This window comes from Nelumbo lutea, chromosome 8 (assembly GCF_056320005.1).
Source record: "Nelumbo lutea isolate HS-2025 chromosome 8, American lotus-T2T, whole genome shotgun sequence".
NCBI lineage: Eukaryota > Viridiplantae > Streptophyta > Magnoliopsida > Proteales > Nelumbonaceae > Nelumbo > Nelumbo lutea.
Window position 1 is genome coordinate 1,636,500 of NC_142691.1, and position 14,992 is coordinate 1,651,491.

Here is a 14,992-nt window from a genome sequence, read left to right on the forward strand (position 1 = left end):
AATTCAAAATAAAAATATTTTCCTATTCTCTCCCACTAAATCCTATATTTAAGATATATTGTTTTCATCATTAAAATTTTGTAATTAAATCCATAATATTAATGTTAATAGTATAAAAATAAATGTTTTGAAAATTAATTTGAAAACAAAATCATTTTCTTCCCTCTTAGTGGTGGGCAAGCAATTCAATCATTTGGGGTCAAATGGATTAATAAGTAATACCATAATTAAATAATAAGAAGTTAAAATAAATAACTACGAAATGTAAGAAGTATTTTTATTAATGAAGAAAATGGAATGCCAAATTCAAAAGCTACCTAGAAATTAAATGATGTCAGAGTCAGATAATAAAATTTTTAATAACATAAAAATACAAAGAATCACAAAAAAAAGATAGAGGAAAATTTGGGCACATATCTAATGGTATATATTTATAAAAACTAAAATATTGGGTACATCTCTAATATTGTACATTTATCATATTGAATAAAAATAACTTTTATAGATAATAAATAATTTTATAAATTATCGAAATGTAATACAAAATTTAATGTCAACATAGAAATCGAATAATTTTTATTCTTAGATGATGAGTTAGTGGTTTGAGTAAAACTATACCATAAACAAACAAAAATTAAGTGTGATAAGTAAAAAATATTTTATATAATATAAATAAAATATTTAATTTAAAGGGAAAATTATAGTCAAAATCGGTTGTACATTTAAAATTAGGTCACAAGTTGGTCCAAAAACCAACAAAACTTTGACAACTAGCTCTACATTTCAAATTATAACCCCCTCGCCATGTCATCAAAGGCTTATGTGGTTTTTGCCAACATGGGACTCTTATTCCATGTTGGACATAGAAAAAACCTATATCGAAAATGGGTTTTCAATTCCTCTCCCACTCTCCCTATCTCTCAATCTCCCTCCCTTTTCTCTTACTCTCATAGTAATCTCTCAATCTTTCGCTCTCTCTATCTCTCCCACTCTCTTAGCTTCGATCTGTAGCCAAATCAAAACCTCTCTCTCTCTCTCCCCTCTCTCTATTATTCTCCCTCATTCTTCCTCTCGAACAATATCTCATTTTCCCTCAATCTCGATTGTTCTCCATTTGGTGTAAATTTCATAGGTAAGAGTTTCTTTTGAATTTTTTTATCAAATTGGTGTAATAATTTTTTAACCATACCAAGTTTGTCTCATGTTTTTTATACGACCTGATTAATACCATATAAGTGTGTAAGAAAATAAAAAAAAAATGAGAAAGGGAGAGGGAAAGAAACTGAGGAAGAACGATACAAATTAAGGGGGGAGGAAAGATCGACCAAGAAAGAGAACGAGAGAGATCAAGGGAGAATGGTAGGTAGGTAGAGAGAGAGAGAGAGAGAGAGAGAAAGAATGAGAGAAATTAATATAAAGAATGTAAATACAAAAACCAAAACATTTTTTTATTTATTTTAAAATCACACAGTCATTGAGCAGATAAAGATGACTACGAGAGAGAGAGAGAGAGAGAGAGAGAGAAAAACTAAAAACCTTTTTTTTTTCCAATCACCCAACATTAAAGTGCAATTTTAGTATAAGATTTTTGTTGTGTCCAATATGAATTAAGAGTTTCATGTTGGCAAAAGCCATATAACCCTCCGATGACATGGTGAGGGTTTTTATAATTTGAAATGTAGAGCCAATTGTTAGAGTTTTGTTGGTTTATATACCAACTTGTAGCCTAATTTTAAATGTACAATTGGCTCAGACTATAATTTTTCCTAATTTAAAACTAATTCAAAAGTAATGCTATTTTCTTACCTAAATGGTGGGCCAGTGATCAAACTTTTCAAAGAAACACATGATATCATAATTGAATAATAAATATTTAAGTTTATTTTGAATCATATTGTTACTTATGTTAATTTCCAATTTCTATCTTAACTACGATATATCTAAAATTTAACTAATTAATATGAAGAAAAAATTTTCATCTGAAACACGTGCTTAATTACTAGTATGTATAATGCAAATACATATAAAATATTATAAAATACAAGGTTTTGCACTCAACATATTTGTATTCTTACTTTCCAAACTGAGCCATAGCCTCATAGGCATAGGGGTGTACTATATATGGGGTGGGTGGGTGTGTTTTGTATCTCCTACCATTTAATTGGATCGGGCCAAATTCGGGCCGAGATTACTATAGGTCAAGTCTAGGTTAAGGCAAATCCGCACTAGACCAAACCTATTGACATCCCTAGTCAATAGAATCCCAGGAAAGGCTAGGCTGTTTGCGGGTATGAATAATCATGGACTGGACTAGGATATGCTTTACACTTGTGATAAGGGCAATAGCCTCGGCCTGAATCCAATTCATCCTAGGTTTCAAGTCTAAAATATAAGTCATGTTTTCTAATTCGCATTCTAACTCTCTTTTATATAAATCAAAGTCTCAAAAAACAAAAGTTTATGCTTCCATAGCTGAAGATGCATTCACATTGCCCGTCATTAAACCGACATTGCAATTTCCAATAAGCATAGAGGTGTAAAATGGGCGACTCACGGGCTGGCCTGGGCTGTGCCGCCCTCCACAGGATAACTTGGGTGTTGGCCTAGCACGATTCACGGCCTAAGCCTGTGTGGGCCCATGCTGTGCCGTGGGTCAAGTCAGGCTGTGGATTGGGCCAAAGCTATTTATTTAAAAAAATTGAAAAAAAAACTTAAAATTTTAATTTTATGTGAATTTTGGTGTATAGAATTGTTTATATATACAATAATTAAGTAAATTAGCATAATAAAATTGAAAATAATTGTTTATTTTATTACTATATGATATACTATCTAATATATTACATATTATATAAATATATTATATATAAATAATATATATGGGCCGTGCCGGCCCGATTTACACCTCTAGGTAAGGATCCCAAAAGATATAACTCCAGTTCAAAATCTGCATCGGAATTTTGATGCTCGCTGGATTAATGGGATGAACTATGGCATTTTCAAAATTGATTTTATTGTGATTTCTTCAAACAGACCATGCCATTTGAGCTATTCATGCTATCAATTAGAGTAGAGTGTTAAGAGTGCAAAGGAAAGAAGAAGGGTGGGGGAAATTTGAAATCTGAAATGTAGATGAGAGAATTTTCGTTGTATGAGTGAAACCAAATGACATTTGGGTTTCGCACTCTAATCCTAAGACCAAAAATCTATTTTTTTTCCATATGATAACAAAAAACTGATAAAAACAGAAGATGGGTGCATGGAAAGACTTGAAAAGATCACAAATGTTAAATTTTAGGAAGTTTCAAATGATGTTTTGTGGTCTTTCTGTGTGATAAACAACCTTTAAATGTATTTTTAAGAGCATGATACATCAAACCACTTTCCAAACGGTCTTTGTCTATAAAAACAAGACTTTAAAAGCTTAGTACGTCTTTTGACCATATGAGCTATTGGAATATCTTTCTAAAAAGGCTTGCAAAATGACATCTTAATTTGCATCTGGTTTTTGAGTTCAGATTCAATCCTCACAAAATTGTGACCGCATCGTGCTTACACACTTTTGCAGTCATGCATGTCTCCATAAATGAAAAAAAATAAGTAAAAAATATGTTCCAAATGCAGGGCTGTAAAGTGTTGCAAGGATGGTGTGAGAACAAATTTTATAAGGATTGAATCCCGTCTCCTGGTTTTGATCAACTTTCAAGATTTGTAGGCAAATTGACTACATAGGAGGAGCAACTCTCCCTATAAATGAGAAAAAAAAAAGTAAAGAGCTGTTCCACATGTAAGGATATAAGTGTTACAAGGATGGTGTAAGAACAAATTTTGTGACGACCAAATCCAGTCTCCTGATTTGACCCACTTTCATTTTTTTAGGGAAATTCTATGATGCAGAAAAGATATGATATGGAAAAAGTTTTGACCAATCAAAACTTACCCATGAATTTTGATAAATAACACCTGATTGGCTACCACGTCTATGATTCTAGTTGATTGATCAAAAAATTTTCAGATATTATATCTTTTCCATATGATAACGGAACCCTTTTTTAATACAAATAGGCTACATAGAAACTCTCTCCAACTCCAAAACCCAATCCCAAGTCTTCTTAGACATTAGAGACTTACCAACTAGCTGGCACCTTAATTCAACTTTGACATCCCTTACTAATAATTTTACTTTAGTTACCATCTCCTATTGTATAGAGCTGTTGATTCAAATATTAAGACTTAAGAGACCTTTATATATATGATAACTCCTAGGCTCAGTTTGGAAGGAGTACAAATATTTAATATGTAGAATACAAAATCTTACATTTTATATTATTTTATATGTATTTATATTGTATATATTTGTATTTGTACTATTTCCAAAACTGAGCCTTAATTGAAAATGAACCCCCAGCACTCTCGCCACTAGGGCTGTAAATCGGGTTGTTTGACTTAAAAAATTTCTACTAGGTTCAAGTTAAAAATTTGGACAGATTGAAAATCTGACAAATTAGCAAGTTGCACTCTAGTCTCAGCATTGTAATTGTGTAATTGAAATTTTGAAAATTTGCAAGGGGCCAGCAGCACATAGCTACACGTAGGAGGCATTGGATTTAGCATTAAAAACATGATGTATTGGTGGGGTCGGTCTTTGGGGATGGAAATCTATCCAAACTACTAGTGATAATGGACAAGGCCGGGTACAGGCCCAAGCTGGGTTTTTGGGCCCATGACTTATTTTGGGTATCGGGTTTGGGCCTGAATACAAAACTTAGGCTAAAGTTTGGAATTTCAAAGCCAAGTTGAAAATAATCAGTGTAATTTGATTGCGCATCGTTTGTATAAGTAAAAATGTTATATGTTGTTCCACATACATATAGGGGGCATTATTTATTGCAATGGTAAAATCTTGGCCTGATAATTAGGGGTGTCAATTAGACTGGATTTGGTCGAACACTAGCCTATTATAGATGGACTGGGTCTAATCCAATCTGATGAATATTTTGGACCTGTTTGGAGCGGTCCAATTCAATGTCTGAATCATTCAATATGTTTAAATTTATTTTAATTTAGATTGGTTCCAACACTCAAGCTTCATCGTTGACACCTGTATTTTTATTATCTTCGATCAATGGACCAGATTTTGGTTCAATCCAACTCAATCCAATAAATACTTTGGTCCATTAAGTCTGAAACTGGTCCAATTCAATGTCTTATTGGTCCATCTAATCCATCCAAATTGATTTTGATTTGGACAGATTCAACCCAAAACCATACCAAGAGATGCCAACTGATAAGTGTGAGAATATAGACTTGGACCCAAAAGTTAGTCCAAGAGATGCCAATCCATCCGACTTGACCATGTCAATTTGGTTGCCGAAACAACCAACAACTGAATTGAACCAATCCTTGAACGTTCTTAATTTCAACTAAATTAATAGTCTAATCTCTAATAAATAATAATAGTTTAATATCTAATAGTTGTTGAAAATTTATAGCAAAAGTGCACAATCATTGAAAATAAATTTACAATGAAAATATAATAGATATCTAATAAAAATACAATAATTACAAAAATACAACAAATATTGAAAATATATTAAAGTAGTCAATAAATAGTGTAATCTCAAAAAATATCTTAATCTCTAATAAATATTAATCTATAAATTATAAAAATATATAATTACTAAAAATAAATTTATAACAAAAATATAATAAATACGATAAATTAAATTTCGAAATTTAAATAATAGTTGTTTAATCTCCAATAATAATTGACAATTTTCTGGTAAATAAAAAAATAAAAATAGATTTATAAATAATTTTTGAAAACATAGTTATAAAAAATTACAATAAATAATGTCTGAAATTAAAATAAATATTAATTTTAGTATATATAAATAGATAATGAACATACAGTACTACTGAAAAATTATTACTGATAAGTATTAATTTTTGAAAGTTATTTTCTATAATTATTAATTGATATAAGTGAAATTAGTTATTTACAATATTATTTAGTTATTTAAACAATATTGCTATTTAAAATTTTAAAATATTAATTATTTATGGAACTTAATAATCTATAAAAGTATAATTAGTACTATTGTTACATAATTCATTATTAATTTTGTAAAATATTAAATTATTATTAATACGAATATTATGAAATATATTATAATTATTTTTCTACTTTTAAGAAATTTCTTAAATTTATTACATAATTTTGTTATTTTAACTATTTAAAATCTAGTCATGTTAATTATTTTGTTATTTAAATACTTAAATAACATGTAAAATATTTAAAAATTTTCATTATTTGAATTTTATTTATTTTAATGTTATTATGTGATATGAAATATTTTTTATAATTATGTATCTATTTTAATGTTTTGTTATTTAAGATATTTATTTATTGAAATATTTAAATAATGCTTTATTTTTAATGTTAAATTTTTTTATTTGAATAACATTTAAATTGAATAATTATAAGATTATAATTTATATTGTTGCAACATAATTTAATGATGATTTTTGTAAAAGTATAGAATTATCAATAATATGAATATTATTAAATCCATTATAATTAATTTTTTGTTTTGAATAAATACTTTAAATTTAGTATATAAATTTGTTATAATATTTAAATAATTATGAAAATTTTTAATTGAAATTTTCTTTAGATAAATATAGATAAAAAGTGGGGAAGATGATAAATTAAAATTAGAGATAGTTTAGGAGAGAATCTCTCTACTAAATCAGAGATAATTTAAGAGATAAATAGTAGTTTAAAATAATTTAGGAGATAAATAGGAATTAGAGAAAATTTAGGAGATAGTGGGGGAAGTGGTGCCACTTAACTAAACATTAGAAAAAAAAATCCCCCTTTATAAATTTATAGTTTTTTGAATTTCTTTATTTTTTAATTCCATATAATTACCCATTAGCCAAGTCGATAATATCCCAAAATCCAATATTTCATATCGGGTTTTGAGCTATTGAAGTTCTTTCTTTTATCAAAATTGGAATCTATGGCAGCCCATGCATATTTCAAAATTTAATAATTTTGTATTTAAAAATTTATTGCATTTGAATCTCTTCTAAAATCTTAATTATCTTGTGATCAACTACGAAATCATTTACCACATGTAGGACATTTTTACCACTTCATTAATGAAATAAGTCTTTTATAATAATAATAATAATAATAATAATAATAATAATAAATTAATGAGAAGAATAAGAAGTGAGCCAAGATATGACCTTCTACATATCCCTATATATTTGATAAAGCTTAGGTGGGAATAAGTGGTAAACCTACTAATCTTGAATGGGTTCTACGATGGTTTTAGGTTGAGGTTAAACTATGCCAAATTAAACCCATTGACGTAGTACCCTTGAAACATTTGTAAATACAATCTTTCCAATTTAATATAATAGTGTAAGAATATATATTAATTATATATTATATATAAAATATCATATATTATACACCGTATTTAGATTTAACTTTTATGATGTAAATGAAAATCAAGGCAAACATCCACTTTGTATCCTATATGTCTCCAAACTACTCAAATCACTCACATGGCATGCTGAAGTGGGGCATTTTTATTGATTAAACAACTATTAACATAGTTATCAAATATAATTAATCCGCACTCCCTGAAGCAAATCCCCCTTTGAGGTGGCATCTTGTAAATGAGAAATACCTTAATTTAATTATTTATGCAATTTATGGCAGTAAAAATTAAAATTTCACTGAAAATAGTACTTTAGTTTCTGGCCAGCGTATTATATACTATACAACACGACTTCTAAAATTTAAGTAAAGAATTATAAGTAACGAATAAAGGCATCAATGCCAAGCACTATTGATGAAACCATGAAACATTCCAAGTTTCAATACCACGTTTTTATTTCCACTGTATTGGATTTGACATGGAAAATGAATACAAGAGATGGAATAATGGTGGGTGAGAGAGCGGGACTCACGCTCCAACCAATAATATAATTTAATATTGAGATAATAGCATATAGGAGCACTTTTGGGATTTAATATTAATAAAAATAATATTTAAAAAAATTCAAAATTAAGTTAACTTTTTTTAAAATAATAACAAGGGCAAAAACATTGTTTATCAAATTCTTCTTGCCATTTCTACATCAGCGTCGCTGTCCACCTCCGCCCGCTACCACCCGCCACCGCCGCCCGGCGGCGGTTAAAACCCCATGTCGCCGGCCGAACCTAGCCCGAGACCCGAGTAGCAATAGTCGGCCGATGAGTCAATAAGGCTAAAAGTCCTTACGATAATTGGAATCCCAATTGCTGCGAATATTGTGAAGCCAAGCCGAGCCATGTCTTGCTTTCAATCGGTTTGGATCTGAAAGGAGTTTCCCTCTCACCCGCCGGTGTGGAACTGGAATAGCCTACCGAGTAGGGTGCTTTTGAACTAATCCTGTAAATTTTTGGGCAGATAAAGAAGGGTGAGTTCTCTTTTTTATGAATGAAGGACAAAACAAAACATACGGTTTGATCAATGGACATGGACTCTTCAAAAGAAGCAAAACCAGAAAACAGATGTCCAACAGGTCGTAGCTAGAAATGGTTTAATTTAAAGCCCAGTTGAGTTTGCACGAGCATTAATTACCTGTCTTTTCTCTTTTCCAGGAACCGGCGAAGCGAAACTTTCCTTGCAATTGGCAGATCTGAAGCGTGAAAAAAAAAAAATAAACGAATAAATAATCTGAAGAGCTTCAAGATCAGAAATTTAAAGGGGAAGCGTGCAGGAAGAAAAGAGCAACGGATCCCGATATATACCTGAAACACTGGTTTGAGCAGATGGATGGAGTCTCTCTTGGGTTGAATTGTTGTTGCTTGAGATAGGAGGGAAATTCGAAGCGGAAGATGCAAGTATACCGAAATTTTGTTGCTCGTTGCCGGAGGTAGAAGTGAAGCTACCGGAATTCTGGGTACTGCCTCTACTAGCTAGAAGCATGATTTCCCTTGCCTTGTCTGCCGGGAAATCATCAAAAACATGTACTTTTCCAGCGTAAAATATCGTCATCTGGGCTGTCTGGGGCTCCTTTATCGCCGGTGCCCTGATTTCACAATCACTAATTAACTTAGATAATTAAAATCAAAGAAAGAATAAAATTCAATTAGCTCTCAACTTAGACCTTTTTCTGCAGACGTGCATGGCATTTGGCATCATTTTTTTTTTTGAATCTATTCCTTGATTATTTTAATTTGTTCAAACATACCGATTGTACCGAATCGTCGTTTAGTTCTTTATTCGTTAATTTTATTATCATCAACAAAATTCAGAAAGAAACCGAGGCATCATGTACGTTTTGCTTACTAGAGAAATAAAAAGCAGAAAAGGAAAAGCACCTGAAATTGGCTGTCTTCGTTACGTTTTTCGTGGGATTGGATGGCCCAAAACCAGCATGTTGAGGAAATAAATCCATGGACTTCACGTTTCGAGATGATGCATTTTGCTCTGTAGACGATGACGTTCCCATGTTCGGTAAAAAAGTCATAATCGTAGTCGATGTTGATTGGGAATGAGTTTCAGGTTTCCCTGTTGTCAAGATGAAGTTTGATGAAGAAGAAGAAGAAGAAGAAGAGGAAGAGGAAAAACAAGGAAATCTAGAGAGGGAGATGTTTAAGGCATTTTGGAAGAAATTCTAAATAGAGGAATAATTTATTTAGCGGCAAAACTTAGGAGTCGAATCTGATAAAGAAAACAATTGTCAACGAAGAAAAAAGTAATAATCAACAATTATCCCTACTCACGAGTCTGAAAGAAAATCACAACTCACAAATGGGGAGGAAAAACATAAAAAACAAGGTCTAGAAAAAGGCGACTTATGGAATAACCAGGAGAAAACTGTAAATTAAATCCATGTTTAAAGTAGAAGATGCAGATCTAGTTTACAACTCTATAATCAACACGATTTACCAATAGATTCAACTGTGAAATATCAGGAAAAAGAAGAAGAAGAAATGGTCACAGGGAGTAAGAGATCAATTAATTGTGACAAGGAGCACCGATCGATGGTTGTCAAATATTTCAAAGAAATCTTCTGAGGACAACTGCCTATTCCAGGTGAAATAGAGGAGATAGAGAATACGAAAACCATCATCATACCTTTCCCTTGAAGACTGCAATTCATGTCAAGGCTCAGATCTCCAAAATTGCCTTTCTCTTTAAGGTACTGGCTCAAGAGAGAACAGGTTTGGGAGAAGTTGGACTTCTCTGGCGTTTTGACAGTCTTCCCGCCGGGAAACCTGCGAGTTTCTGACGAATCCGCAGAGCTGGACATGTTTCTCGATCAAATCCAAGAATAAACGAAATTGACGGAGAGAGAGTCAGAGTGATGGAAATTGTTGATTTTTGCTGCTTGTTGTGTGCAGAAGTGAGAGAATGAATTTATGGGACGACTCTGCTTTGGTTGATAGCTCACATTCAACGGATCTCGGTCATTCCAACTAATTAATCTATTGTAGAGCACATTTTCATACACGTGTTTTTTGAGGTGGAAGAAGTAATCTGTGTCTGCTGTCTGCAAAAAAACACGAGCTGAAATTAGCTGGAAACAGGCATTAAATTGGAAAAGGACCTACTCCCTTTCGCTGTTGTACTGCTCATTGCTAATTTGCTACAGCTACAAGCCATATGGCGCCCAACATGACCATATATTTCCTATTTGATTCAAAGCAGGATTGTCACCGTCACCATGATACTTCCAGGTTCGAGCATGGGTTGGGCCCCCCTACAGCAAAGTTAATTTGGTTGGATCATGTGCCCAATCCAATACATTGGATGTGGGCCATATGGCTTCAGCTTCATTAGACGATGAGAGCAAACCTGTTCATGGGTAGGACTGGTCTTTCATTCTGTATTAATATATTTTTTTAAGGCCTGAGTTCAAGCCCGGCTTGATCATTGGGTTTATAATTTGGGCTCAAACCCGATTTTCATAAAAAATCCAAAGCTTAGGCCTGGGCTTGAGTCCGAAATTTAGCCCATACTGTTACTACTACTAAAGCGACTGAATAAAAAGAGAGAGAAATTATAAAGAAAATGATAAATATTATATTATTTATAAAATATATATAATAAATTATAAATATAGATTTTAATAAATATTATATTAATTATATATTATATATAATATATAAAATACATATTATATATTTTATAAAATATATAATATTGAGTCGAATCGGGTTGAGCTTTTTCGACAAATCCTGAGACCAACCTGAAATACAATCAGGCTTACTGTATTAGACCTACAGACCTAATTGCATGACCAAACCTGACCAAAATGCGGACCGGGCCGAGCCAGACCATCGGGCTACCTGGCCCATAAACAGGTCTAGGTCTAGATGAGAGTGACTCTCTCACCAGACTGGCGTTTTTGCAAATTGGCGTTAACGGCGTCTGTTTTGTCGTTAGTTACGGTTAGGTTGTTTAGGTGCCGACTGCCGACTTGCGGGCAGCCACGGAAAGGTCGAAAAAGATGAGCCACCTACACCTACACGCCAAACAATAACGCACGAGGCTTCGCAAGTCGCAACCACACACCATTTCGATTGGACAATAGTTGATGCGAGTCCCCTAATAACTCGAGATATGCTACCCACGTCCACCATCATCATTATCATTATAAGAGATATTCGTAATGTCTAGTTATTGTAAGTAAAAATGTCAAAACTTAAGGTAGGGTATATTGACCTATATCAATATATTTTTTTTAAATTTTATTTATTTATTTTTTAAATATGAATCAGAGACATATCTGACTTGATATAATCTCTGAAAGAACATATGAAAAAACCATCGATACGATACATATTCATACTTTGAGTCTTGAATATTGGTAGGAATAGCTAGCAGATCCGAACTCCTCTCTAATTGGCCAACAATAGATTAACTTTTCAAAATTGGCCCTTAAACAATCAACACGTTGAGGAATGAGGGTAAAATATTGAGCACGTGCTGCACTTCCAATCGCGATCGCTTCCGCTGAATTATGTTGAGTCTTTCGGCAATAAAAAATCTAGTGTAGCCAACGGGTTGAAAGTTGGAATTTGGAAACGCGCGACGCCAACAGTTGGAATTGGTGGGTGGTTCCATGTGGCAATTGCTGGGCGGATTCAGATATGCTTTTAGAAATTTTATGTACCCTCTTCCGCCTTCCATGCTACACGTATTTGAGGGTGGAAGTAAATTGATATGTGAATCGAGTCCTGAATCCATTTTTAATTTATTATTGTTTTCGATTATATATACATAATAAATTAGTAAAATAATATAAACAAAAAACAAATTTTTGTCTTTTAATTAAAGCATATAAAAAATATATAAATTATTTATTATTTATATAAAATTTAAAATATTAGTAATTTCAAAACTTAATACATATATTTAAATGATTTTTAACAATGTCAACTTTAATCTCAAAACCCATTTTTCAAAAAAAAGAAAAAAAAAACTGCCCCGACAATCCATTGGTAGGATAGAAATTGCCATCAGGCATGACTATGATTCCATCCACAAGCTACATTTAGAATATAGAAAGGAGACGTGGGGGAGTATCCTTCGGGGGCTGGGGAAGATCATTTTCCACGTGATTTTGATGGCCAGTTTCTCTTTTCCCTTTTCTTACTTCTGGATGGTCCTTATTTGTTCTAGCTTTACTTTTTTAGTCTACATTATTATTATAATTTATATCATTAAAAAACCTTTTTAAATTAAAAAGTGAAGACAATAAAAAAACCTTTAGTGCTTTTCCGGATAATAAAGTATTTTCCCACTTTATCCATCAGTAACGTGATACGCGTTTCTACAATTCTGATGCTCAACAAAGAAACAACCTCTGATAATGACAAAATTACACGGAGCCATGGAGGTTGTAGTGAAAAATTTTGGTTGGGTTGGATCCTGTATCAAATCGTTGATCTAATTGGGATTATTTATGTATTATTAGAAATTTTTACTCTTTAATCTTTACTATTTAGTCTTTACATTTTATCATTTAGTCTTTGGATTGTTGAATGTTCCAATATTTTATTTTATTTTTTAGAATTTTAATGTTAATTTCTTTAATTTTGTTTTTTTAGATTTTTCTTTATTTTTTTATTTTGAATTATTTTTAGGGATGACCCAAATTGACCCATGGGTCAACCCTAACCCAAACAATTAGGGTTAGGGTCTAGCATTCGACGACTAACCCAAAAGCCATCCTGACCCAAAATCAACCTGAATTACATTGACCCAACATGAACCCGACCCATTTAAGGCTAGCCATTAAAAAAGGCATATGATCAAATCCACAAGAAGGCTCTATATGGTTTGGTTAGTGGATTCTATACTTAAACTTATTAGAAGGTCTCGATTCTCAATTAGCAAATTTTGTTGACCTTTGAGAACTAATCTCATAACCATATTGAGTTTTAATTTCATTAGAGATCAGATTTTAGGGGTTTAGATCATTGATTAAATGTTAGGAAATGGGGTCAAGAAAATTTGGAGGAGAAGCTATAAAGTATATATAAAGATATTGTCTTTAAAATGTCATTTGTCCTCACTCATTTTTACTAAGTTTATTGTTGGATTACTGACAAATTCGTTCCCAAAATACAGTAGAGCCTTTGAGTGAGAAACTACAACTAACAAAGTTAAAGAATCTCCAAAAAAACCTTCTATGAGATAGTAATAGATTAAACTAAGTTGCATGGAATAGGTTTTGGGGATTAAAAAACCATGTCTAAAACATGAGTGTGGAAGAGATGCAATATGTTAAGATGGATGAATGCAAAAAACTATAAAGTATAAGATCATAAATGAAATTATTTGAAGAAACCTAAGAATAGATCTAATAGGTTATAAAATGAGAAAAAATAAATATAAAAAGATTGATCACATGCACATAAGATGATCAATAGCACCCATAAAAGATAAGTGATTTTTTTTTTTTACAAGTTGAAGTGACTTGAGGGCACCTCCACTCATATTTTTCCATGCCATGTGGAAGCTTTTAATTATTTCAAATTCATGGGAGTTGGAGTTACCCTTAACCATTCTCAAACTTATTATATATATATATATATATATATATATATATATATATATATATTGTGTATAGTCTAGTCTTTTTGGGTTACACAAGTTGAAGGATTAGCATGCTGCCGCCTTCTTCTTCTTCTTCCCTTCTTGTTTTCCTCTTTCTCCCTCCTATGCCCAATGGAAACAATAATAGGGGTAATCAGTCGAACAAATAAATAGTTTGGTTATCACCCTTCTTCTTTCCTTCTTCTTCTTCTTCTTCTTCTTTCCATTTAATTCACCCCTGTTTCCTATAATTTCATTTAACTATTGCAATGCCACTAGCTACCATTAGACTACATCGAGCACCACCTAATACTGCAATGCCACCACTGCTATCGACAACCGCACCCTCTTACAACAAACTCCTTTCCATTGTCTCTCCTATCTCCCACTTTCTCTCTCAATAGTACATGCTTCTAGGATTTGCACAGAAGAATTGGATTTGGATACTATTTAAGTCATTATGCTATAATCCAATCTTTGTTTACAAGTCCTTTATAATCCAATCTTTGTTTACAAGTCCTTTACATGTCTTAAACAATGGTCTTAGTCATTGTCCTTGTCAATCATCAAAGCTAGCACATTCATTGAATTTAGTTTAACGTATCAGTTGAGAAATTATAAGCAAGCCTTTAGGTGATCCACTGATACAATATTTATTAGTTGATATGTTGCAAAACTTTAATACTTAAGATAAATTTCTTAAACTATCCATACTGATTAGTAACTATACCCCTATAATTGACTAACTATATTCTTACTGTTTTGAACAATTATCATAGCTGTTAAATCATAAAGGTATATCCATTTTATCCTTAGCTAATTTTCTCTCTCCCTCTCTCTTCCTCTTTGAATCGAGTTGAAATGACCTTGCCGGG

General features: G+C 32.0%; 1 protein-coding gene across 1 annotated transcript; it reads right to left on the minus strand.

Annotated features, from left to right (window-relative positions):
• Positions 1–7,868: 7,868 nt before the first annotated feature.
• On the minus strand, positions 7,869–10,558 carry LOC148842118 (protein TIFY 10B-like). The gene is made up of 5 exons (XM_088956614.1): positions 10,149–10,558; positions 9,389–9,578; positions 8,816–9,096; positions 8,646–8,703; positions 7,869–8,453 (listed from the first exon to the last, which is right to left on the minus strand). Exons 1-5 carry the CDS (start codon positions 10,321–10,323, stop codon positions 8,300–8,302), a joined length of 858 nt encoding a protein of 285 aa, XP_088812740.1. The 5' UTR covers positions 10,324–10,558; the 3' UTR covers positions 7,869–8,299.
• Positions 10,559–14,992: the final 4,434 nt, after the last annotated feature.